The 26,685-nt window shown below is 41.4% G+C and overlaps 2 protein-coding genes across 6 annotated transcripts; one reads left to right on the forward strand and one right to left on the reverse strand.

The window, feature by feature from the left end:
- The first annotated feature begins 275 nt into the window (after nucleotides 1-275).
- Nucleotides 276-11,264, forward strand: Gtpbp8 (GTP binding protein 8 (putative)). Its single transcript, XM_041673074.1, has 6 exons — nucleotides 276-629; nucleotides 1,134-1,232; nucleotides 3,132-3,262; nucleotides 4,634-4,733; nucleotides 7,035-7,153; nucleotides 10,085-11,264. Exons 1-6 carry the CDS (start codon nucleotides 291-293, stop codon nucleotides 10,152-10,154), a joined length of 858 nt encoding a protein of 285 aa, XP_041529008.1. The 5' UTR covers nucleotides 276-290; the 3' UTR covers nucleotides 10,155-11,264.
- Nucleotides 11,265-12,188: 924 nt separating this feature from the next.
- Nucleotides 12,189-24,439, reverse strand: Nepro (nucleolus and neural progenitor protein). 5 transcript variants are annotated; one of them, XM_041673068.1, is made up of 9 exons: nucleotides 24,281-24,439; nucleotides 21,768-21,922; nucleotides 20,492-20,571; nucleotides 20,064-20,195; nucleotides 19,574-19,651; nucleotides 17,701-18,065; nucleotides 17,297-17,358; nucleotides 14,501-14,760; nucleotides 12,189-13,023 (listed from the first exon to the last, which is right to left on the reverse strand). In XM_041673068.1, exons 1-9 carry the CDS (start codon nucleotides 24,378-24,380, stop codon nucleotides 12,558-12,560), a joined length of 1,698 nt encoding a protein of 565 aa, XP_041529002.1. In that variant the 5' UTR covers nucleotides 24,381-24,439; the 3' UTR covers nucleotides 12,189-12,557. The 5 variants fall into 5 exon arrangements, with proteins under 5 accessions (XP_041529002.1, XP_041529004.1, XP_041529003.1 ...); XM_041673070.1 differs by lacking the exon at nucleotides 24,281-24,439 and adding an exon at nucleotides 23,814-24,135 and having other exon boundaries at nucleotides 12,196-13,023; XM_041673069.1 differs by lacking the exon at nucleotides 24,281-24,439 and adding an exon at nucleotides 23,573-24,135 and having other exon boundaries at nucleotides 12,196-13,023.
- Nucleotides 24,440-26,685: the final 2,246 nt, after the last annotated feature.

Genomic DNA, 26,685 nt, shown 5'->3' on the forward strand with positions numbered 1-26,685 from the left:
CCACAAAGACGAGGTAAGTTTTTCGCCTTTGGAAACCGCTGAAGACTTTCCCACAGAACACACCAATCCGATGCACAGGTGGGAAGGCCAAGGTGTTAAAGAAAGTCAGCGGGCTTTCCCCTGCCGGTCCCGGACATCCTCTCAGTCTTTGGCTGCGAAAAGCTTGAGCAAGCAAGAAGGCCCTGAAAACTACAAGTCCCAGCAGGCGCCGCGGCAGTGAGATTCACTAGCGCTGTTCAGACCCTATGAATGAATGAATGAAATTGTCGCGAGGATTCTGGGAGAGAAACATGGCGGTTGCTGGGCTGTGGCGTAGGACAGGAAGGCTCCTTGAGATGGCGCCAGCCCGAGGGGGTTGGCCCCGGCTTTACAGCACGTCCCCTGCCTTCGCTGACGTGCTAAGGCTTCCGCAGAAACAGCTAACGAAAATTGTATACCCGCTGCGAGAACTGGCGCAGTACCTCGTCACGGACACCGGGCCAGGCCTCTTAGAACAGAGACTCTTCGACCCCAGCCTGGAGGACATCGCTAGGGCGGAGAGCGTTTTCGAGGCCACAGCCCGGAACCGCATCGACTACCTCAGCTCCGCCGTCCGCCTAGACCACGCCCCGAGCCTGCAGCAGCCGGAGGTGAGAGAGCTGGAGCTCGCCAGTGTTCACGTCTAGTCACCCAGCGTGAGAGACCGTAAGAATCAGAGAAACGGGAAACTCGGTATGGATGCACCACCTCTGTGTGCAGTGCCCGTTGAGGACCGCAGTGAGCCGCACGGAATGTGGGTGCTGGGAATCGAACCCCGGTCCTCTGGAACAGCAGCCAGTGTTTTGGGTTTTTTTTTGTTTGTTTTGTTCTGTTTTTTTTTTTTAATTTCATTATGTGTGTTTTACATGCATGCATGCCTGTGCACCACATGCATGTCTGTTGCCCTCAGAAGCCAGAAGAGAGCTTCAGATCCTCCTGGAACTGGAGTTTCTGGCATTTGTGAGCAGCCATGTGAGCTGAGAATTGAACCTGAGTCCCCGAGCAGCAAATGCATTTAACTACTGAGCCATCTCTCCAACCCCGCAAATAGAACGCAAATAAACCACTCTTAAGATCTCTAAGCTCTCCGTTCTCCTTTCTGCCCATCATACTAGGTGTGTTTCATAGGCCGAAGCAATGTTGGAAAATCCTCCTTGATAAAGGCCTTGTTTTCACTGGCCCCTGATGTAGAAGTCAGAGTCTCAAAAAAACCGGTATGCTGGATATCTCTTGAATTTACTAAAATGAACCCTAAGTATTGGAAGGTAAAGAGATCATAATTGCTAAATTCCTAGAGAAGAGATTTCTTTTAAACAAGTCATAAGGTAAGACATGCTTTTAGTGCCTGTGTATTTCCTCAAGAAAAGGAAGTATAACTGAACTGACCGTAGAGCTCTTGCCAATATCTTGAGGAAGGCATCCGTTGTCTAAATCTTCTCCACTTGCCCAATTAAGTATTGTATTGCTGTTTTCCGTTTCCATACATAACAGTGAGCATCCAGTTCTACACTGATTATAGGAAAAAGGGGTTTCAAGTTGTCTTATCTTCTACAATCCTTTATACCTTCTCTATTCATACACTCTCATACGTTCTTGCATATTGTTTGGTTGGCGGCATCACCTCAGCTCCCTGGCACCCCTTTATACAAAGAGTCTGGGATATTAAGTTGGGGGCTTCACTCCCAGCCCCCTAACATCCATTTTTGGAACGCTGGGCAGAAAACTCCATTCCAAGCTCCCTCCCCTGGGAGTTGCCTCAGTCCAAACTTCACCTCCAAGAAAGCCTGCCCAATGGTGACCCCTCCCCAGGGAAGGTCAAGACCACTCCCACAGGCTATTTAAACTGCCCCCCCATCCCCCGAGAATGAACACATGCTCTCCCCTTTTTCCTCCCTGGTGGTCCTTCTGGTCCCCCCCCCCCCCCCCCGTGTTTTCAGGGGGCCATCCCGGAGCACTGGCACCCATTAAACCTGGGTAACTTTTAGTTTGGTTTGATTTGGAATGATTGGGATTATTTGTCTGCGGAGAGGTTTGTTGGCTGGAAAATACTTGACACATATATACGAGTCGTGCTTGTTCTTTTACCCAGGGCCACCCTATGCTTGTTGTCGCAGATGCCCTGCTTTGCTGGCATTCTGTCATTTTCCCTTCCTTCTACCTCCTTCTCAATTCTGCAGACTCAGCTGGGACCTAAAATAGCCTTTTCCGTTCCCCTCGCATTGGTATGACCCCTCAGTTTTACCAGCTGTAATGCTCACTGTTCCCTTTTTGTTAAGTTTAAGCCCTTTCATGATTCATTCCTCTTCTTCTTCACCAAATAAGCCACCAAGCTATGACTTTTAGATGTGATGAAGTCCATTCCTGCATAAGAGGACAATGGATAAGGGTGATTCTTTTCGTTCTCTAATATACAATTCTAAAAACACTTTCTAACAGATGGACGAGTAAGTTAACCAGGAACATAATCATCATTCATAAAAAAAAAAAAAACTCTCCTTGGTCTAAATTGTTTGTCTTTCCTTTTCTGATTCCTGTTTCATGATCACAAAAGCATAAGGAGCCATATTTTATCTTTGCATGAATTTTAATCAGACTTTATTTTATAATTATGGTGTTGCACAGTCTTTTAAAAAAAATCTCTATGAGGACACTAAAACCCACGTCCAAAACATCTTGGCTTAGGAAAACACTAGTCTGCAGGTAAGAAACATCAGGCTTTGGATATAAGAATCTGTGTGATGGGACAAACGTTTGATCAGTGCCCTAATTCATGCTTTTATGTGTATATTGTTCACCAGAGAACTGACTGATGGCAGACATACAGGTTAAATCTGGATGACATAAATAGACAGCAAAATAGGAAAGATTCTGAAATATATTATCTATTTTTTATGGGAAATGTAAAGTTTTTAAGCCAAACATTTTATTTAAAAACCAATGAAGAGTTTTAATTATGATCTAATTATTGGTGGCCACTAATCACTTCTTCTCCCTTTGCTCAGAATATATACTTCAATTTTTAATTAATATTTGTTGAATGAATGAAATACATTTCTAGTTATGAAATAAAGGAAATATCTTAAGCCAGCTTTTTTTTTCATTTACTTTATCAGGGGCACACAAAGAAAATGAATTTTTTCAAAGTTGGAAAATACTTTACATTGGTGGACATGCCAGGGTATGGCTATAGAGCCCCCGAAGACTTTGTTGACATGGTAGAGGCCTATCTAAAAGAACGAAAGAAGTAAGAAAATTTCTTTCTTACAGTAGTTACACATTTCATACCAAAGCATGTTTTTAAATCCAGGGTATTCTACACATGACAACTACATAGCAAGTGACTAATTTATAGGTGCTTTTTATCCTCGTATTACTCTACAATACAATATTGAGAAGCAGGGTGTACACTGCCTGTTTAGCTTCTGCCTAGAGCTCAGGAGAATCTTAACTTCCTTTATTTTCTCAGCTTGAAACTATAAAGAATATTCAACAGTTAGTTCATTTTTTAAAAAAGCAAAACTCTCAGCTGAGTAATTTTGAAAATGAAAATCATTAGCTAATTAATTTAAATAAAATTCAGTAAACTCTGTCTTAAAGTAGCTCAATCACAAACTCTGAAAATGTTTACTTTTTGATCTCCATAAGTAATCAAGCAGTAAGGTGTTTGAAGAACCACACAATCTAGAGGAAAATAATGTTAGGCTTCTGATACACACACACACACACACACACACACACACACGTATTTATTCATAGTAGGCAGTGGTGGTGTGAGCCTTTAATCCCCGCTGAAACAGAGGCAGGCGGATCTGAGTTTGAGGCTAGCCTGGTCTACAAAGAAAGTTCCAGGATAGCCAGGGCTATACAATGAAAGCCTGTCTTGAGAAAAAAAAAGGAAACAATAAGAAAGAAAAGTATTTATTTATGGAAAAAATAAATAAAAGGGCTGGGTATGTAGCTCAGTAATAGAGTACTTGCTTAACTTGCTAAAGGCTCTGTATTTGATCTCAGCATCACAAATGAAATGTGTGTGTGTATACACACACACACACACACACATATATATATATATATGGAAATTTGTTTCCTGTAGCTTTACATATAAAGGCTAAATTAAAAGTAAAAATAAAATTAATTTTAATGAAAATTGGAAAATTAAAGTAACATTAAAAATTATAACAAATTTGATTTTTGTCTCTTTTTTCCACTAGACTTTTTTTTTTTTTTTTTTTTTTTTTGGTTTTTCGAGACAGGGTTTCTCTGTGGTTTTGGAGCCTGTCCTGGAACTAGCTCTTGTAGACCAGGCTGGTCTCGAACTCACAGAGATCCGCCTGCCTCTGCCTCCCGAGTGCTGGGATTAAAGGCGTGCGCCACCACCGCCCGGCTCCACTAGACTTTTAAAGTCTTACAGGAGGGGGCTCATTTATCTTTCTGCCAAGACTCAGTCAGCTTGATATGTTCTTATTGAGATAAATTGATATTTAACAAATTTAGGTATTGAAAGTACAGTAAACTGCATTGAGTTCTGTTGGACTGCAGGATAAAGTTCCTAGGATGAGAGAGACATGAATGGGTATGTCTTATATTGCAGTTGATTTTCTCTCTATTCTTACAGCTTGAAGAGAACATTTTTGTTAGTGGATAGTGTTGTTGGAATTACAAAGGTAGACAATATTGCCATAGAGATGTGTGAAGAATTTGCATTGCCTTATGTGGTAAGTATTTCCTTAAAGTTATGGTGCAATTAGAAATCGCATTCGAGATGCATGTGAATATGTGCATATACTTGTTAATAGTGAGCAGATGTTTCCTCAGAAGATAGAGTGGCTGGGAAGATGGGTCCATGGGTAAGAATGCTTGCTATACAGAATGGACACGTAAGGTCTAGTCCTTAGCACCCACCTGAGAAACTGGTCACATACATGCTGTAACCCTAGTACTCTAGAAGTTGGAGACCAGAGGATCACATGATTGCTGGCTACCAACCCAGCTCCAGATCCAGTGAGAGGCCCTGACGCAAAGGAAACAGGCAAGAGTGATGAAATAGACACAGGTCCTTTTCTCGCCTCTGCGTGCAGACATGTGCACATGTACACACACACACCAAAAAAAAAAACTTATACACACAACAATGTGTATATCACATATACACAAAAAAATTGAAAGTGCCTTTAAGTTCTGTAATACTTTCTTTTCCCTTTCAGTTTTAAATTTTTAAATTTATGTAGGGAGGAGGGAGAGAGAGAGAACACATGTATGTACACACATACACATGCCTATATCACCTGTATGCGGATACCTATGAAATCCAAAAGAGAGCAACACATTTCTCCAAAGCTGGAGACACAAGAGGTTGCCAGCTATCCACTGGGAGTGCTAGAAACTGAACTCAGGTCCTCTGAAAGAACAGCGTGTGCTTTTAACATATTGGACTTATACACGCTTTTAAATTTACAGTCAGAGTTTCTTAAACTGTTCACTTAGTGTTCTGAAATGTTTTTTATTCCCAAGATGTTTTTTATGGAAATACAATCGTTTGTCCAAAGCATGTTACCAACTCTTGAACAGGAGCACATGGTACAATACTTAGAAAGGTCTAACTAAGACTGCAGCAGAAACTTGGACGATTCCAGCACACACAAATAGAATTTTTATATTCTTAAAAAGATTTATTTTCTAGGATGGAGAGATGGCTTAGCAGTTGGGAGCACTGCTGCTCTTCCAAGGTACCCACTTCTCAGCACCCACTTGACAGCTCATAACTATCTAACTCCAATTCCAGGGGATCTGACACCCTCACACAGACACATGCAGCCAAAACACCAGTGCATGAAATACATAAAACTGAAGATTTATTTTAGGAATATCTCACTAAGTTTTTTTTTTTACTAGCATAAAATTGACCTACACTAAAATGCAGATAAACTTTATATTACTTCCAGATTTTTAAAATTCCTTTTTAAGAAAAGTAAATAACTCAATGATTATAATTTACTTTTCAGAAACCACTAAAGTGAAGCAGTGGATTTATTCATGTGAATAAAGCCATGCAACTTGGCAGTCACTCTTTCTGTGTATTCTTGGAATACAAAAGTTCTTGGGATTTGCAGAAGTCCTATGAAGTATTAGGGTCACTCTTATAATGCATCAAGGAACTGGTATAAAAATGACAGAATATTATCAAACTGGCTAGGAAGTAATTCCTGATTTAGTATCATAGGTACCACTCTGTGCAATCACATACTGAAGAATTATTTCTTCTTTGGAAAAGAAGTTAAGATTAGTAATAATCTAAGTACCCAAGAAGGGGGGAAAGAACAAAAAGATGACTTTAAATTTTAGCCAGGGAGAGTTATAGTTCAGTGAGATCACTTGCCTGGCATGGGTTAGCTTCAAGTAAGAGTGTGTGTCTGAGTGTTTGATATTCCCTGGGAAAACCTGATAGATTGAAATTTCACCTTTTCCTTGATTTGTAATCACCCATACTTTGACCTCTCTATTTGTAGTTTAATAAGTAACATTCTGGATTCACCAAGAGTACAACTATAGTAGATATAGCCAACAAAGAACACAATTTCTAATTTTTCCTATGAAGTATTACATGTAAAACCAAACTTTTTGGTTCCAAAATTGTTACATATTGGCATCTTTATGTGGCTCTGTCAAGTTACAGTCATTTAACTATCTTAGACTATAAAATACATTGTAATCACATTAAACAGCCGATGTCAGTTATACGTGTGGCTCTGGTTCTCTGATCTTTAAATAAAGTCCAAGGCAGTATGGTCATGTCTAGTAAAGCATTAGGTAGCAGACGCACAGTGCACACTATATGTGACATTTAACTCATCATCAGAGCAAATTATTTATGGCTTGTTTTTATTGTATAGATGAAAAAGTAGGTAGAGATTGAGAAATTTACATGAACCAACTCAACCTAAGTACTAAAAAATTATAGTTAAAATGTGTAAAAGCTATATTGATAAATTTTATTTCTAATACTTATTTTCCTATAGATGGTATTAACAAAAATTGACAAATCTTCCAAAGGCTATCTTTTAAAACAAGTGCTTCAGATCCAGAAGTTTGTTAACACACAAACACAAGGCTGCTTTCCTCAGTTGTTTCCTATAAGGTAAGAGTCAGATTCTCTAATAACATTGTGAACTAAAAGCTTTTTTTTTTTTTTTTTTTTTTTTGAGATAGGGTTTCTCTGTGGCTTTGGAGCCTGTCCTGGAACTAGCTCTATAGACCAGGCTGGTCTCGAACTCACAGAGATCCGCCTACCTCTGCCTCCCGAGTGCTGGGATTAAAGGCGTGCGCCACCATCGCCCGGCTGAACTAAAAGCTTTTACCAGGCAGATCTCTGTGAATTGGAGGCCAGCCTGGTCTACACAGCGAGTTCCAGGACAGCGAAACCATGTCTCAACCCCACCTCCCCCACCCCCAAAATAAAAAACCTTTTACTACGAAGTCAGTGTCCTTGATCAAGGTGCCTCTAGGAAACTGTTAGCTGTAGTTTTCAGTACTGTCTGTTAGTGTTTGATTTTTTTTTTTCATGCTGACTCTTCCTTATAGATACTTCATTCTCTTTCTGCTTCACCTAGTTCAACCCTAGACCATGACAGAAATGAAACCTTTCCTTTTCAAACCAGCTTTTTTTTTTCCAAAGATTTATTACGTTCTGTCTACATGTATCCCTGCACACCAGAAGAGGGCACCAGATCTCATTACAGATGGCTGTGAGCCACCATGTGGTTGCTGGGAATTGAACTCAGGACCTCTGGAAGAGAGGGCAGTGTTCTTAACCTCTGAGCCACCTCTCCAGCCCCTCAAACCAGCTTTTCCTTATTTATTTATCTACCTATGGGGTGGGGACACATGCATGCTGTGGGGTGCCTGTGGAGTCGGTTCTTCCCTGCCTGCCCCTGTGGATCTGCCATTTGAACTCAAAGTCATCAGGCTGTCAACACTTCCACCTGATGAGCCGTCTCTCCAGTACCGTCTCCTTCATTTCAATGAACACTATTTATCTTAGAGTAAAAACTCATTGGAGCTGCAGTAGATCAGTTTGCCTGAAAATGGACAGGAACATTTTTCTTCCAGGAAGACTATGTAGACCTGAGTTCAAGACCACCTTGGACTACATAGTAGGACCCACTCCCTCAGAAAATAATTAAAAATTTTAATATAAAATAGGTCTATATAAAGAAAAATGTTTCAAGTTTGAATTAAACTAAACAGATGAAATAGGTATTTATCTGAGCTGGTAAATTTTGGGGCACTATGATGTGGTTTCATGAAAAGCTTCTGTTTTTAACTTGTACTGTGTATCTTGGGTACAGTAAGTAATGTGTACCGAGGCAGCTGGAGCATCAGTCTCTGGTTTCCTTGCCCTGACTTGTTTGTGGAAGGCACCAGGGATAGTTTGTGAGAAAATTAAAAACCAAAACCATATAGCAGTTAGATGTAGGTGTAACTCTCCCCTTAGCCGTTTGAGACTTATCAGTCTAGATCACACTGAAACTGCCGTTATGAATGTACCTTTCTGGATCCCCCTCTGTATTCCTACAAAATGCTCTCTGCATTCACCTACATTCAGATCTGACCTGTTCCTTTATCCTCCAAGTGCAGTGGAAATCCTGGAGGTGGAGTAAACTAATTCCTCCAGAGCCCTCAGCATTGTCATAGAAAACTGCCATTATTTTAACTGTTTAGTAAAAAATAAAGCAGGGTTAAAAAGCACACAAAGTTAAACTAGCAACATTTTCCACTTTTTTCATGTTGAAAAAAGCTCGGCATTCACCGTAACACAGCAATCATTCATAGGAATATATTCCTAGCTCTCCAATCCTGGTAGACTTGGGGTGCTTGCCCACCTGCTTACTAGAGCTCCAGGCATATTTCGGATGGAGTAAATTAGTACTGTAAATGAGTCAGGTTTTCTTTCTTTTCTTCCTCTATTAGGACAGTGGTTCTCAACCTTCCTAATACTGCAGCCCTTCGATAGTTTCTTGTTGTGGTGACCCCAACCAGAAAACCATTTTCATTGCTACTTCATAACTGTAATTTTGCTATTGTTGTGAATTATAATGTAAATATTTTTGGAGACAGAGGTTTGCCAAAGAGGTCGAGACCCACAAGTTGAGAACTATCTTAGGAGAAAGGTAAAGACACTTCGTCTGGAAAGGTTTGGCTTTGAGCCTATCAACAAAACTTAAGTGATAATTTTTATGCATGAACTCTGGCCCAACACAATAGAAAAGTATAGATGTGAGGTGTTCGTATAGATTAATATTACAGGTGGCATATTTTACAAACGATATGGGGAAAATAGGTGAGTGGGTCCAGTCTAACTGCTTCTGTATTTTTGTGTAGTAGAATTCCCAGCATCTGAGAACTGACTCTGGGGACAGAACTGTGAGCTAACAGAAACACTGCATGTGAGTGCAGAGTGCCAGTCAGTGTGTGAACCATCAAATTGTATCTCCCTCTAAATTACATGATTAGTTCAGTTGTAAAAGCCATCACAAGGCTGTTTTAGGCACAGGAGTCCAGAAAATCCAAAACACTGTAGGTACTAACAGAACTGGCAGCCCTACAGGAGATAGCAGCTTTATAAAACCAGAGGATCTTCAGGCCTGAGACCACAGCTGTCCACTTCTGCGTGGGTGGAGACAGACACAAAAGTCAGTGTGTGGTGATGATTACTTTTTACCTTAAATATACTTCAAGGTGTTTGCATTTTCATCACAGAAAGACTGAATTCTGTCAAGACTTACTCAGGAGAACAGAAAATAAAATGGAAAGTGTGACAAAATGTCTAGACTCCTGAAAGAGACGGAGCAGATGCTGTGGATCCTCAGAAGAGTGCGTGAATCTATTTCAGACACTGTAGAATACTGTGTGAAACTAACAAAAGAGAAGGAAGATGGGGCAGACTAAAAGGCATTGCCCTCCTACATGGCATTATAAGACTTTGTTTAAAAACAAGTTTGTATAACATGAATTCAGTTCTGTTACCTCTGAGCAAGGGGAGAAATTAAGCTTTCTTTTCTTTTCACAGTGCAGTGACCTATTCTGGAGTGCATCTGTTGAAATGCTTTATAGCAGACATAACAGGAAATCTCAAGTAAATGCTCCCAGGGTTGATGAAGGTTCAACGTTCTTTGTGTCAACTGGAGTTAAACACCTAGAATTACAGTATTGTTTTAAATACTGTGCATCTCAACCTGCTGGAGAATCAATTCAACTTTAAAACCTGCATCATCCTGAGCAAAAACGAATTTGTTGGGGGTGAGGGTTATAATTAAATCATATTGTTCATTAGGACAGATGCTGTCTTCTATTTTAACAAACTGACAAGTCCAAGAGCATATAGCAATACATGAAGTGAGACTGTTGCTACTATGTAGAGAGGTTTGTTATATTATTGTCTTATAAAAGAAATGTCTACCACCTTTAATGCTGTGAATTTGAACTAGGTAAGGTGGGGTGCCTTTCTGTAAAGTGCCTAGGTAAGTAGAAAAGTAAATGGCTGTATGTATGCTTATAATTCTTTGTCATTATTTGAATATAAAAAAACTGTCAAAATTTGTCCAGCCATGGAAAAACCAGTCATGTGGGAGTAGAATCATTCACTACTCTTTGGGCGAACACAGGATTGATAATCAGAATCCAGGATTCAGATTCCTATTGTCTGTTATTACTTGCTCCTTGGGGAAATCACCTGATGTCTCCTCACCTTGTTGATAGCTGTCAGCACCTTAGCTATGAAGGCTAACAAGTTACATTGATGGCGGCTGTATATTTGCAAGCCATAATCAACCAAAGCACACAGCAAACCTCATAGGCTTTTATCACGAAAACATCCCACCTTGAAGGAAGTAGCAGAGATCACAGGACCTAGTTTTAAGTGAATTCGCAAGTCAGTGGGATGGTTTAGAATCATTGCACCACAGATTTAAAACGGGCAGACTGGCTTTGAGCTGCAGCTTACCGGAGCAAAATTTTTATGAAGACATCAACTCTTCATGAAGTGTCTTAGTAGTCCAAAGTGAGACTGCTGCCAGAGGGTATAGCTGTGGTAAAGCCGTACAACTTTGTAGCTTTTAAAAACTCAATAGGAAAAATTTCAGCTGTTTTATAATTGATAAAGTTAGTCTATTTTATCCTAACTAGCAGTATTTGAAGCCAAAAATATTTTTTTTAATTTTTTTCACAAAGCAAACATAGGTGTTAAAAGAATTACATTCAAAGGCATCCTTCTGCCAGGAGCAGGGCTCTCTCAAAGCTGTAGCATTCTTGTGAGGTGATGAAGGGAACAGGAGTGCTGAAGAAGGAAAGCTTGCCCCGCATGCCTGGCCACCACAGACACTGGTACTTGGTGTGGAAGGACGTTGTGAGCAGCCTCGAGACATGATTTCTGGTTCAAGAGGATGTAGTTCAGTGGTAAAGCCATGGCCTAGCAGATAAGAGGCACTAGGTTCCATTCCCACCAAAACAAAACCTTGGGCTTTCTTTGACCAGAGGATGAAGCAGGTATATTCCTCTTCCTAGTTGCACGTACCCAAGTGCCAAGCAGTTCCTGTAGCTTGTCTAAACCCAGAGGTTCATACACTCATACACACACACAAAGCTACATACTTCTCTTAAGTCACCCTTTCTGGCCTGGAGGAGTTGAAGGCCAGCAGATTTCCCATGACCATCATGTCCGGGAGCAGTTATACTGATATGTACAAAGTCAGGTGATAGCACTGATACCAGGTTGCAAATTTATGATGGACCTTATTCCTGGCATACACTCACCTACTTTTTTGCATCCCTTAGAAACAAAAAAAAAAAAAAAAATTCCAAAAGCCTTGTAACATATCCTCTTAAGAGTTACAGTGACAAAATGAAGATTAAATAAGTTTTTCCATTTGAGTAATGGCAAATATTTTGATAATTCATTTTAGTAACAGCATATACTGCATATACACATTGTTATTCAAGAGAAGAACCTGGGCAGTTGAGATGGTCCAGTGGGTAGACACACGTGCTGCTAAGCCTGATACTGAATTCTACCCTGGGACCTGCAGATCAACTCCCACTGGTGATCCTCTGATATCCACACACACAAACTGTAAAGACTTTTTAAAAGGAATGGGACCAGTGAGGCCAAGTGAACCTTTATGGTGCTTCCTTACTACTCTCCAACCTTGTTCCCTGTTTACCCTCAGATACAAAAGATTTTGTGAACCTTACCTCTCTAGTAAATCATAAGCATCTAATTTTCAGACACCTACTTGCTTCAGTCAAGAAGGTGTATTATTCAGGGACAGACTATTACGGACTTTTCATCATATTTCACACCCTGCAGAGTCAACGCCAAGTAAACACTGATTAGCTGACACAGAGCTGCTGTAACTTTATTGGACTGGCATGCGCTCCTGTGGAATGCTGCACTGAAGAAGCTCCTGGCCCTAGCAGTGTTCCACTTAAAACAGCAGAACACCAAACCAGCTTGTCAGCTGCTCAAAAGGTTCATATATGCACATCTAAACTCCCATCAAAGCAAAAATATCATCAATGTCATCTGCCTCTTTAGCAGTTTCTGGCACACTGTATGTGTGTGTTTGTCTCTCTGTCCACAGACCGGTTTCATTTGCACTGCCTGCTGTGACAATCCCATGGATCCCCATCTCCTTTGTTTTTAGAACAGGCTTTGAAAGTCTTCTCAAGACCTCCTTTTTGTTAGGACAGACATCTGTCCTCTGAACTGTCCCACCTGAACGGCTCCTCTTAGCACTGGTGTCCCTAGTGCTCTTTAGAGTCCCTTCAAGGACCTTCTGAGTTTCCTTTAAAAGACCTGACTGCAACTTTCTCTGCGGTTTCCTTTGTCTCGATAAAACTTTATGCTTTGATCTTCTTTGTCTAGGAGGACACTTTGAAGTGCTGGTAATGGAGCCTCGAAGAAGGCACTTACAAAGAGATGTTTTCATGCACTGTAGCTTCTTTGGCAAACTAAAGGACAGAAGAGAAAAATCTCAACTTATTATGATGCTTAAAAACTCTCTAGCACCAATTTCCACCACAAAAGTACACAATTTGTTATAAGTCCTATGCCTGTATGCACATATAACCTCAAACACACAAAATAAGGAAATGGGAGTTCCAACCTAAGAGCATGTTTTTCAGAGCCTGATTCCCTCTCAGGATGCAGGCAAATATGCCTCCATTTTGCCCTCAAAGTAACTCCCATAACTACCCAGGAAGGTCACAGATGGCTTGAGAGCCATGCTGATAAATCTGTTCCCAAGATAAACGTGGAAATTGTAAAATATCACAAATAGAAATCTCTGCAGTATGTCATAATCCATTTCTAGCTAAGTTCATGTTGTAGCAGGAAATGAAGAGAGGAAAGGTTGGGGGGCTTCTAGGGAAGACCGCGTGACAGCTGTGAGACACCCTAAGAGTGAGCTGCACTGGACCCCCTTCACGTCTACAGCAGAACTCAGCTGATGAGTCCAGGCGTTTGCTTCACTACCTGATGGCTGATTCTGGCCTTGGTAAACCGCCTCACTGTTAGTAAAGGTTAACAGAGCCCATGTGCCTTACCCAAATCCCTTCATTCTCATCATTTGAGGAAACTCTGTAATAAGCAATTCGTGACTCATTTCCCAGCCATGACTATAAGCCGTGACTTTTCCTGTGTAAAAAGTGGGTGCATCTCTCAGTTGAAACGAAAACAAGAATCAGAGAAACTAAATTGAGTTCTAGATCTCCAGTTCCAATTCCTTGAGCAGTACCATCTCTTTATGAATAAAATGGGATAATGCCTACCTCCAGAGTGCTGTGGACATTAAATGTTTTACATACTGTACTACAGAAAAAATGATGTATTTAATGAAACAGCAATAGGACAATATGATTTCTATATTTTGAAAAGTAGAGACTAACAGTTTTACCAATAAAACCAAATTTGTTACCCCTCTTGCTAACTGTTCATTGTTATTAGCTGTTTTCCTTACTATTCTAAACTGTTCTTCAAGTGTAAGAACCATGATAAATTTAATGCATTAATATGTAAGCACCCAACTGCTATAAACATCAAATCTGACCCAAATCCCTGCAGCCTGTGAGCCTCATAGGCAGAAGCACTCAGTTCCCTGATGTCTTCACCCAGCTGTGCTGACGCTGTCTACTGAAGGGCTACCTCCCACTGGACATGAGCTCCTAAGATTGTTGCCTTTGGCTCTGAAGGCCACAGGTAATCTTAATGCTTTCTGACATGAAGCAGTGGGAATGATGAGGTACAGACTAGTGAGTCCAGTGAACACTTACTTTCTCCCTCCTGACACAACTGCCCAGATGCCAAGTGCAACACAGGCAACTGTACTTTGAGTAGGTCTCATTTTAGCGTTCCAAGGGTTGCCAGACATCCCATTTTAAATGTACACTTTCTTACCAAAAAGAGAAAGGAATTTTCTAGCATAATCACCTATAGCCTTGAGCTTCCACGTGTCTCAGCCTGTTGCTCTTCAGAAGCTTGCTGCCCAGATAGGCAGCGTGAGCCTTGAGCTTTCTGCTCCGGCACCACACGACTGCGGTTTGGATTTCTTCAGAAAGCTGGGCGAAAGTCTTGGTCACACGAATTCTTTGCACAATACTGTTAGCCCAGGGAGCTCTTCTCAGTTTCTGAGAGGACAGTTTGCTTGTCTTAAATTTGGATTGAGAGCACTTAAACTCAGGGCTGGTTTCCTGAAACATAAAAAGGTAAGAAAGATAAACTAAAAATGGTACTGACTTGAAAATAAAGAACAAAAGTTTTGGGAAGCTGATTTATTTTTTAAAAAATCCCAATAATTACTTTTCTTTCTTCTGTTTTTTTTTTTAATTTGGCAAGGAAAGAAACTCTAAATGCATTGACCTGTTCTTTTTACCCATTCTCCTAACAACACTCTACCTTTCTACCAAGGCAGGTCCTATCTGACTTTTAATTAAATGTACAGAGAAAACCCAAAATAAAGCTGGGTAGTGGTAGTGCAGAGGCAGAGGAAGAGGCAGGCTAATCTCTGTGAGTTTGAGGCCAGCCTGGTATACAGAGCGAGTTCCAGGACAACCAGGACTACATAAGAGAAACCCTGTCTCGAAAAAAACAAAAGTAAAAAGAAAACCCAAGATAACTCTTATATACATGTAACATGCACAGTGAAACTGATTAAACAGTAGTCAAAGCTAATGATGAGGGGAATTACAAGTCTTTCACAGTGACATCACTGAACTACCTTGTTCGTTTATTGGTTTGGTAGGTTTTATGTTTTGGCTTTATTTCTTATACAAGACCTTGTGCATACCTGGCAAGTAGCCTGTATCTCCAGTCCTTTTAATTTTTTCACTCTGACAGGGCTTCAACAAGTTACTCAGGCTGATTTGAAATCACTCTAGTTCACAGAGGCTTCGAACTGGCCATCCTCCTTCCTCGGCCTCCCAGGTGTGAGGGACTGACTTGGACTACACTTGTTTTCATTGTTTCTATTCTCCCAGGACCAATCTTCAAGACAGGTCATAAATATTACTGGAAACAAGGCTGGGGGGCCCAGCAAGCGCCCAGCATGGTAGACCTGTCTGTCAGTGAGTGCACAGGATAAATGATTTAAGAGTGCAGTGCTTCTAGGTCTGCACCATTTTTAACACAGCATCTTCATTCCTTCAGTCTCTTCTATAGCAAGTCAAGTTTGGATTTACTAGCTTTTTCTACTTTAGGAAAATTATATACCACCACCAAGTCTACCTATCTTCCAACCAAAGCTAACTTTCTTTTCAAATTTGTGGTGCTGCACACCTTTAATCCCAGCACTCAAGAAGCAGAGGCAGGCAGGTCTCTATGAGGTCAGGCCAGTCTGCAGAGTCAGACCCTGTCAAATAAATAATAAATCCCCACACTCAACAGGAGCCTAAATAACTATAAAATTAAAGACCCGTGAGTATTGTTTTGTGATCAACAATTTGCTCTAAAAACAAGCTGAGCTATGGATGCCAATTACAATATTCTGCAATTCTTCTTGAATAAGGGGAATGCTAACCAACCAGATCACCTGTAAGCTGGCTCTCAGGCTGCAGAAGTGGGAAGGCTCACAGACACCACAGTTCTTAAGACCGAAATTCAGACATTCTCCCTGAGACTGCTGCACTATGCAATCAAGTGGCCTGCGTTCACTTCACTATGTGGCCTGAATAACTTTTGAAACTTTCTATGCCTCAGTGTCCTTCTCTGAAATATGAAAGCAGTAATGGAAGCGCCTACCTCATTCAGCTCTTCTGAGGATAGTGGGAGCTGATACACATAAAGATTTAAGATAGTGTCAAGCGCTCAAAGATCTATCATACTTTCTCCTTCTGAGCTCATGAATTGGGTAAGATAAAAATGCAAGCTGCCACCTGTGTTAAAAAGTGCAATAAAGAACTATGGGTTCGAGGCTGGAGAGATGGCTCATCGGTTAGGGGCACTGGCTGCTCTTTGAGAGGTCCTGAGTTCAACATGGCTCACAACCATCTATAGCGGGATCTGACGCACTCTTTTGTAATAAAGTTGTACATGCAGACAGAGCAGTCATATACATAAATAAATAAATCTTAAAAAAAAAATAAACATAGGTTCTTAGAAATGATTAAGAGTTCTTAAATAAAATGGAGGAACTAACTCAAAAAGGAAACCAGACCCAGGGTAAAAGCCAAGCAGCTGCTGAGGGAAGGGTGACACTGACGCACTTATCAGACAATTTTCCAACACTAATAAAAGCTATCAAGTTAAAGCTCGAACCCCCAAAGATGGCTGGTATCTTATGACAGATGAGGAGGAAGACAAGATGATGCTCCCCACACTCGAGAGTCCACGTAACATTATACGAGTACTGAAGCTAGCCCAAAGTTAGGAGGAGCGTGGAGAGGAGAGGGGAAGATTATAGCGAGGTCAGCGAACTTAGAGATCACATAGCTAATATGGAGTGGGGTTAAGGTTCGAGCAACTTAAAACTACTCACCATCTGTACTTCAGATGGACCATATGGTTACTCTAAAAGTCTAGAGAAATGCCTACTAAAAGCCCTTCTGAACACATCTACTACTAGGAGTAACCAGGTCCATCAACAATCCTGTCCTGTTCATTCAGAAGCTCACACTGAGAACTAAGAGCACAACCAAGCTTACTAGAGGAAAGCCCAGCCCCCTCTTTAGTGAGTAGATTCCTGTAAACTTGGCAGAAATGAAAAGCTGTGTTAGGGTAAACCAGACAGACCTGAGCAGCCTTGTTTCGCAGCCTCGTGCAGAAAGCCCGCACGTCAAATCCTGATGGTTTTTCTATGGAATTAAAAAAAGAAAAGGAAAAATTCAGTCACATGACTTTCACATTGCCAACAAATTCTTAACTTCATGGCATTTCCTGCCAAGTTCCTGCAAAGAAACGAAGAGAATAAAACAAAGGCCCAAAAAGTACCTAGAAGGAAAGCTTTGAAATGGGTAACATTCTCACCTCCCTAAATATAACCAGTGACTTAGGAAGTGAGATCCTGAATTTCTTTCTACATAATATGTGACTGTATCATGCTTTCAAAGGCTTACTTTAAAAGTATGTCTTAAAGAATAAAAAATAAAATTTTAAGAAGAAATGTAAAAGAGTATGTGCTTATCCAAGCAACTCACCGTTTTTGGTCTTTTTACTCATTCTCACTGGCTGTCCCAGGTCCACACCACTCTGCAGACTGCTCTTCATTGGTTCAGATGATTTGGAAATTCTATCTAGAGTGTCTTCATTGCTCTTTGGTAGCTGTTCTTTCACTAGAAACAGTTTATTTAGCAACTTAGTTACTCCTTTAGTGGCAAAAGCTGCAGGCGTTTTTTCCTTAAAGAGTTCAATGTAAGGTGACCCTAGAAAGTCTGTAACATCGGAGGGAAAGGAAAAATCTTTGAAGTAAGGCATGGGCTGAATCCTGGAGACCTCCTGAAGCAATCTGAGCAGCGGCTCATATAAGGAAATCAGCCTCCTTAGAAGTTCCTTATGAAGAACCCTAGAAAGACAGAAGCTCATGAATTAGGTAGTAATATTGTCTGCAGATATGCAGAAAACACAAAATTCAAAACTGAAAATAAAGAGTTATCAAGCTCTGCCACTACAGATTAAACAAAACCAAACAAAATGCCTATGGTGTGTATTTGAAAACTGCCATTTTAGTCCACCCCAAACACAAAAATCCAAGTATTAAATGCTACATGAAAAGAACTTCCTAGAGACGTGTTAAAGTGTGCACATAAAAATCCTATTGGTATTTGATCGAGATGAGATTTCAGGGGCATTTCAAGTTCCTCACATTTTTGTGGTTTGGGATTTCTAAGCATAAACCATTATTTTAATCAGTAAAATGTAAATCCCTTTTCACTTCAGAAAACAATGCAAGTTAAACATTTTAAAATAATATGATTAGCAAGCCCAGCTTGGTGGTACACCCCTACAACACTTGGGAAGCTAAGGAAAGAGAATCATGAATTCAGAGCTACCCTGGGCTACACAGTAGGAACCTCTCTTAATTTTTTAATTAACAAAGTAACATTAGTAATTCAAATGCTATTACTTCTGATTAAAAGTAAGCAGAATAAAAAGATGATTGAAAAAAGAAATGAGATATCTGGATTAAGACATCAAAGCAAGGTTTATGTTCGAAGATAGAAAGAATCTTCTGGAAGTTTGTTTTCATTGTTGTTTTGATAGTTTTGCTATGTTCAAGTAATAGCTAATGATACAACTCTCTACCCATCAAACCTTTTTATGCTGCACAAATGCACATAAGCAAATGTCTGGTGGGGGCTGGAAAGATTACTCAGCAGTTAGTCACGAGCACTGGCTCCTGAGTTCAATTCCCAGCAATCACATGGTGGCTCACAAACATCTATAGTAGGATCTGATGCCCTCTTCTAGTGTAAAGGCATACATTTAGAAAAGCACTTATATATATAACACAAATAAACAAACCTTTTTTTAAAAAAGCTCTTAGAGAAAGGAAAATGCCTTTTTTTAGTGGGTGAGTATTACTAGTGTTATTTCTATCAACCAAATACACATCAGAAGCAGTGTGTGCTGGCAGCAGGAAAGTCCAGAGCATACTAGGAAGGCCAAATTCTATTTCTAATTGCTATTAAAATTAGAAAACAGTTGTCAAAAAGAATCAAGATATGACCACCCCAGGAACAGCAGCTTCTTCAAAAGCCTACTACAAAGTCACTTCTGCCACCATTATTATCATTACCATCATCATCGTCTTCATTATTATACTATTATTATAGGTCCTAGGTCCTAGGAGTTTACTTTCTGAGCTACTCGGTGTCAGGCTGATCGTGTGGTTTCAGAGGTCCACTCCTCCAGCATAGCCACCAGCACTCAGCTTACAATCTGCACGGGAAGACAGGGAAGCCCGTCTGTCTTCCTTCAGATCCCAGGGACAACAGCGAAATATAACTGTGTGGACACTAATAAGAAAAAGGCCAGGCAGAGATGAACACAAACCTAGAAATGTGAACGTACCATAACCTGCTCACCAGCCCGATCATCACAAGGTTCAGAATAATGAATTCCTGCAGTCCTAAGTGCTTCACAGTCAACCTGAGAATCAGTTTAAGTTGGAAAAAGAAAAAACAGAGGAAGATTTGTGAGTTAAATTATGAAAAAATACACTGGCAGTAAAGAAGACCTTAAAGGTATCGATGCCCTAGCATGGAAATAAAGGCATACATAGTACACTAAAAACACAGCAGTGTCCATTCTGCTCGAGCTCCTAGGACTACAATGAGTGTCTGCGGGTAAGAATTTCTAACAGCCATGCTCTTAGAACGCATGCTAAGTAGAGATATGGAGCCTCTGGCACCGGCCACACCAGCAATTGCTGGAAGAGGAGCCAAAAGGCAAAGCTTTAAGAACTCTCACAGGTTACCCCACCTTATAGCACAGCTTTCGAAGGGAAGCTAAACAGACCCAAACAGCCCCACTGCAAAAGTGTTCCCGTAACCATGGATACCGGAATGCCTTGCAGCAGCAGTCCAAAAAGCGCAATAACAACTTGCAGCCTCCCAAAACCTTCATCAGCACCACCTCCACCACCGGCTGGCTGGGGACGACACAGTTTTTGGTGGCTCCAGACTGAGTTTCACTTGACATAAACAGAAAAGGACATGAGTTTCATTTTTAAACACAACATCTCTACAGCAGTATTCAAGTGAAGACTTGCTTCAGGCTCAGCCTGAAGTGGCTATGCCCACAAGCAACCCACTCATCTTTCACTGTAACCTAACTGTGAGCCACCATTTCAGGGTCCCACCAGTCCCTCCCGTCAATCAACAGGTGCCCCTTATTAAACACAACATATACATCTTGGCATAGTTGATTATATCTCAACACCAAGCAGGGAGTAGCAAAGGCATCCTGAGAGAGCAATGGGCCACCTACTTGGCAGACAACAACTGAGACAGGTCTTCAATTGAGCCCTCCAAGTGCATGGTTTTCAAACGCTTTAAGCACTGCTCTACCTGAAGGAGGAATCAGCTCACATTAGCATGGGTATAATACATCAGCTTCACAGACAGGACCAAGGGCGCGAGGAGAGCAAACGCTCACAGTATGGAAACACACCACAGAAGACCTTCTCATTTAAGGATGAGGAAACCCAAATCCCAAAGCAATTGCTTCTGCTTATGAATATGAACTTTAACCAACCCAACAAATTTCTCAATTTAAGAAATTACTATGTGCCAAATACCCGATGCTGTGAAGGGACCAAAATGAACAGAAGTTCAATATTACAACTTGTTGAGGGAGTGTATTTACAGCAGAGAACCTAGTAAAACAAGATAGCAAATTCTCTACTCAGTTTCAACAGTCTGTAAACACCAGAAATGTAGAAAATTGACTCAGTCATATAACAACTCCATACTGAAGACCTAACTACACGCAAGGTGTGTTAGGAGATAACACTGTATATGACACATCCAATTTTGAGAGCTTTGTGAGAAAATAAATAAATCCTGGAAAGACGGCTCTGTCCTGCAGTGGGCAGCACGCTGAGCTTTGAAAGGTACCTGCAGAATTAGTAAAGAGGGTCTGTGAATGGCACATACAGAGCCCGGCTTCAGCAGCTCTGCCATGGAGTCAAGAAGCTGAAGGTCACAATACTTTCCTAATTTCCAAAACTTTCAGGAAACCACTTTACACCACAATTTGCCATAAGCCCACTCACACACACCGACAGACTGCTCATATTATGACCCCACAAGAAGCAAACCACAACACTAAACCACAACTGTTTTCATTTTTAAGATTTTTGGGTTTAAATTAGTTTACTTTTGAACCAGTCCAAGACACTGTTAAAGGCTGCGCATAGTGAAAATTAAATTGGAAAGAATAGAAATAAACTTCTTGTTTGAGTTTTTTGTTTTGTTTTGTGTTTGGGGGTTTTTGTTGTTGCTGTTTTGTTTTCTTTCTTTTAGACAGGGTCTTTCTCCATAGCACTGGCTCTCCTGGAACTCACTACATAGACCAGGCAGGCTTCAAACTAATAGAGATCCACCAGTCTCTATCTCCCAAGTGCTGAGATTAAAGCTGAACAACAGTTTTGAATGCACTTCTTGATCATTAAATTACCTTTTGAAACTATTTTGGAAAAAAAAAAAGGTCAAAATATCCAATGTGTAATTGTCTTATATACTTACGAATCAATTCCCCTCACCTGTCGGAGAGCCAAATGCGGCTTGTGGCGGCTCAGTCTGTTATGATTGCTGTAGAGGACGGAGCATAACACATCGACTTCCACATCTAAAGTCTGGCTCTTCAGTGACTTTGTGACGAGATGGCATCCTTTAAGGACAGCTGCAGTGCAAAGGTCTAAAGCAACAGTTAAAACAAGACTCGGTATGCATTTCTACATCTACTGCACCATAGGAGAAATACGCTGGAAAAAACACTCGCCTTGTTTGTCTTAAAGAAATCAGCACACAAATCAGCCTCGACTATAAAGGTATAAAGGAGTCTAAGAATGTAAGAAATAGAGTGGTGTCGGGTGATCAATAAGAGAATTATTTTACACATGAATGTGTGTGTGTCATTACATCCCTCTTTGATTGTGAGCACTATGACCACAGTCATCATATGTGATGACCACTTACACCGCAAACACACAAAAGCTGGGCACATGCTGCATCTGCCTCGAAACCCTCACTCTGCTCTGCAGGTAAGCAAGACAGAGTGAATAAAGTCATAGCCTTCAAAGCCAAAGGAACTGTATCTGGAGACCACTTTGTGATGAGAATATATATAACACACTCAGCCCTCTACCAATGCGTGCCCTGTGTGCATTCAGCCAACCTCACACTGAATATAGTACCCCCAGATTCCATCTGTAATGTATTTCAATAGCAATCACACTGTACACAATATCATAAATCACCTAGAGATAGATTAATGGATACGGAAAGATGTATGTGGGTCATACTGCAAAATACTGCCTACCACGTTAGAAGATTTGAGCATTTGCACATTTTTATATAGGATTCCTGGAACCAATCCCCCAAGGATAGCAATGGGAAACTACATTCAGAAAAAAGAAACCACCAGGGTCACTTGAAGTTGGATTGTGTAACTGAAGGGGTGTGCCCATTTGTCCTAATCTTAACAGGAGCAGCTGTGAAGCAGGTGTAATGTGCCACCTGGTGGCCCGAATAGGAAACACAAAGATTCTTTTTTTTTTTTTTTTTTTCTTTCAAGACAGGGTTTCTCCGTAGCTTTTGGTTCCTGTCCTGGAACTAGCTCTTGTAGTCCAGGCTGGCCTGGAACTCCCAGAGATCCGCCTGCCTCTACCTCCCGAGTGCTGGGATTAAAGGCGTGCGCCACCACCGCCCGGCTCACAAAGATTCTTAAGTGGAAGAATCTTGTCGGTTCCTCCCAACTATCTGAAGAATTTATATTAGCTACCTGGGTAAGGAGGAGTTGGTGAATTTCCCATAGCATTGTTTTTTAGAAACGTGGCTAGGGAGGAATTAGAACTTTAAGCCGCATAAGAAAGACAGATGGGAAGAAAGGTGTGACAACTTGATAGTCGTACTTATTATGACCAAATGTGTCTATTTAATATTAAAGACATTTGACTGTCAACCCAGGCCGTGTTACAAATGCTTCATGGTATCTATGATTTTCCAAACAGTCCCAAGAAGCTGGTACTATTTTTATTCCCATCTTAGAGTGGTCTAAAACCTCAGTTCTAGAAATAACGAATTTCTTAGCTGACAGTAATAGGACTGTTAACAGCTTCCCATAAAAAAAAAAAAAGTTAGCTATGAGGTAACCAAGAAAACTATAGCATATCTTGGTAGCTATGTCTCCTGGTCTGAACCTTCGGGCTGTAGGTAGACTGTTCTCGCACTAAGACCCGCACCATCTCATTATATTTGCATTGTTTTAATATTTTATTACATTTCTTTATTGGGTGGGAGGGAGTACCACACACAGCTGAGTCCAGTGGTACATCAGAGAACGTACAATTTCGGAAGTTGGTTCTCGCCTTCTACCACGTGAATCCCAGGGATATCGATAAGCATGGAACCATCTTTTCGTCCCGCCCACCCAGTAGACTTTTCTATTTAAAAAAAAAAATCCTGCGATGTCCTAAAAGCGAACCATCCACGATTTGGGACAGGGTAAATAACATCACCCGATTCCACAAATACGTACTCTTCCACGTCATATTAATACAAACTTAATTAAAACTCACAATACAGACCCCACAGAGCTTCCACCCATATCTTTGGGAGTTCTTGTTTTGTTTAAAAAAAAAATAATCGCTAAATCTGTCTCGGAACTGAAATTGCTTTCCTCGAGAAGAACCGAGGAACTCCCTCGCCCGGCATGGGGAAAACGAGCTCCATTTTAGAGACAAGAGTGAGGTCCGCCGCCAGGGTGCTTGGGGACAGCACTGGGCCCCAGGCAGCGTGTGAGGATTAGGAGTTGCAGGCACCAGCCAGGGCCAGCCTTGCTTTCACGTCCCAGCAATGGCCCGCAGGAGACCAGAAGCTCCCAGTCCCAGAGCCACCGGCCCGAATAACCCTGACGCCACACGAGCAGCCCGGACCTTCCGCCCGGTGCGCCCCTTCCCGGCGTGCCCCGCGCTCAGGAAGTCCCACCCCATCCCGCGTGAGCGGCCCGCGGGCTCCGGGAGACGTGCGGAACCTCCCCGCGTGTCTCACTCACCTAGGGTGGCGCTGGGGTTCGGCACCGTCAGTGTGCTGCTGTTCCCCGCCTGCGGGATCCTCACACGGTTCCACGGCTCCTGTCGTACCGCAGCGGCCATGTTGCGCAGAGCGGGAGAGCCCGGGGAAGACGGAGCCCGGAGAGACCGGGTGGGGCGGCCTAGGCGGGAGAGGGAGGGAGGAAGTGGAGGGGCGGGCCGAGGTGTCCGCGCCGGGGCGGGGTTACGCCGGGTAGAAACCTCTGCGAAAGGAGTTTCTAAGTTCCTTCAGGTTTGGAACAACTTTAAAAGCTAGGTATTTTACAGATAAGTCCGAGTGAGGCCCAGCCTTTAACTCCGCTTCCGAAATTTAAAAAAGAAGACTTCGGATTATGTTAAATGTGGTTATGCAGTTCGGAACGATTTATTTTGAGTAGTCGAGAAAGAATGTATACCTTGGATAACAACCCAACTTTGATAATAACAAAGAAACCCAGAGACTGTCAGGATTACCACCGTCATTGTCTCGGACAAAACATCCCAAGCTCTGCTGGTCCTAACCCCCAGGATGGTTGTCCATTCATACCGTCTTGCTTATGTACTTAAGGTTCCTTTCACATTGTGGAGAGGAGTAGTTGGTGGGCATTAGAGACTATTAGGTTACTTCACTCTTTCTTTGCGGGTTACTATATGTTAGCTCTGTGACCCCCAAAAAGCTACTCCTGACCTCAATATGCTTGTGAGTAAAACAAAGACCTTCATAAGTTATGGAATACACTGGAACTATATCCTACTATACGAACTAGAACTGTACATGCTATACAAATATTTACTCTTCTAGACTTGTTTTTGCCTTACTGAAATATTTCTGTCCTCGGTGCGTACCCAGTAGATGATTGCTCTTCCATTTGGACCGTCTCCCTGATACAACCTCACTTCCTCAGTCAGTCCTGGGACTATTATCTTTGATAATTCTTCCTAAACACCTATCCTCACTCTGTAACTACCTAGATTCCCCTTTAATGCACAACCATTGTGTCCTTTTGATGGCCAATTTTGGCTGTAACAAATTACCACAAATTTAAATGATTGAACCAACGCAAAGCTACTGGATTTGTGGAAGATGGAAACTGTTTTCATTTGGGAATGTGGAGTGCAATCATGTGTGTTCATGCCTGTGTGAAGGCTAACAGCAGCAAAATCACAGTTATGAAGTAGCAAGGAAAATAATTTTATGGCTGGAGGTCACCACAGCATGAGGAACTGTATTGAAGGTTTGCAGCCTTAGGAAGGTTGAGAATCTCTGGGTTAGGGTCTTCTCTAAAGCTCTCCACCTTTGTTTTCGAGTCAGTGTTTGATGGTCAGTCCCAGCATCCTCCATCCCACCATGCCCAGCTTTTGCTAGGATGATGAGGATCTGAACTCAGATTCTTATATTTGCACAGCACGCACTTTACCGTCTGAGACATCTCAGCCCCTATTCAGTCTTTTTGATCGAAAATTGACGGCTTGAAGGGCTGTTTCCTTCTGACGGTTCTAAATAATTTGTTTCCTTGTTTTGTTTTTTTTTTCCCAACCTTTAGTGACTGACTCATATTTTGGCTCATGTCCACATCATCCATGTATAAAGTCAGCACCATAGCATTTTGTAATCTCTTCCCCTGTTCAGAGGAGACAAGGAGAGATGGAATCAGGTACTTAAATGAAAGAGTCCACTTGAAGATAAAAAAAAACCCTTTCTATCTGAGCCAGAAAGAAACGTTAAGATAGCTGTAGATAGGGATATGTTCGTGATGCAGTGATAGGAAGAGATGAGGGAGCTGTATTCTCATGAAAGAAGGTCTGAGGTCATCATGAACAGTGGAGACAAGGGCATGGTGTTCTGTGAGCAATGCATATTGACAGCAGAGCTTCAAGGAACTGCGCATATGGATAAAGCATAGGGCAGGTTTTCAAGTCACTCTTGACTTGACCCCAGAGAAAAACTGTCACAAACACAGATGGCCACCAAATATGTAAAACCTTGCAAACCTCAGTAATCCAAGAAATGCATATTAAAATAATTCTGAGGTATTATTAAATGGGAAAAAAAATGAATGATGGCCTGTGTTAACTGAGGCTTTGCTCACACACACACATACACTCAAAGGACAAAGAAGTCCTGAAAATAGAAAATAAGCCAGGCTTGGTTCCACACATGTAATCCTAGCACTCAGAGACTAGGGCAGGTGGCTCTCCTTGAGTTTAAGTTATAAACTAGTCTACACAGCAGGAATCCTAGCACTCAGAGGCTAGGGCAGGTGGCTCTCCTTGAGTTTAAGTTATAAACTGATCTACACAGCAGGACCCTGTCCCAAGTTTAAAATGGAAAATACAGTGATAACATTATATCCTCACAAGAAATCTCTTCTTTTCTAGTAGTTGAGCA

This window comes from Microtus oregoni, unplaced genomic scaffold (genome assembly GCF_018167655.1).
Source record: "Microtus oregoni isolate MIOR12 unplaced genomic scaffold, Mior012 000023F_ref0000262, whole genome shotgun sequence".
NCBI lineage: Eukaryota > Metazoa > Chordata > Mammalia > Rodentia > Cricetidae > Microtus > Microtus oregoni.

Bases quoted from the DNA above. Each gene is read 5' to 3' on its own strand.
- Gtpbp8 (XM_041673074.1), top strand. From the start codon at position 291: ATGGCGGTTGCTGGGCTGTGGCGTAGGACAGGAAGGCTCCTTGAGATG. The intron at 3,263-4,633 runs GTAAGAAAATTT...CTATTCTTACAG, and splicing joins TATCTAAAAGAACGAAAGAA to CTTGAAGAGAACATTTTTGT. The intron at 7,154-10,084 runs GTAAGAGTCAGA...TTCTTTTCACAG, and splicing joins CCTCAGTTGTTTCCTATAAG to TGCAGTGACCTATTCTGGAG.
- Nepro (XM_041673068.1), bottom strand. From the start codon at position 24,380: ATGGCCGCTGCGGTACGACAGGAGCCGTGGAACCGTGTGAGGATCCCG. The intron at 19,652-20,063 runs GTATCCATGGTT...ACTGATTCTCAG, and splicing joins TGCTGCTGCAAGGCATTCCG to GTTGACTGTGAAGCACTTAG. The intron at 14,761-17,296 runs GTCTGTCTGGTT...TTTATGTTTCAG, and splicing joins TGCGAAACAAGGCTGCTCAG to GAAACCAGCCCTGAGTTTAA.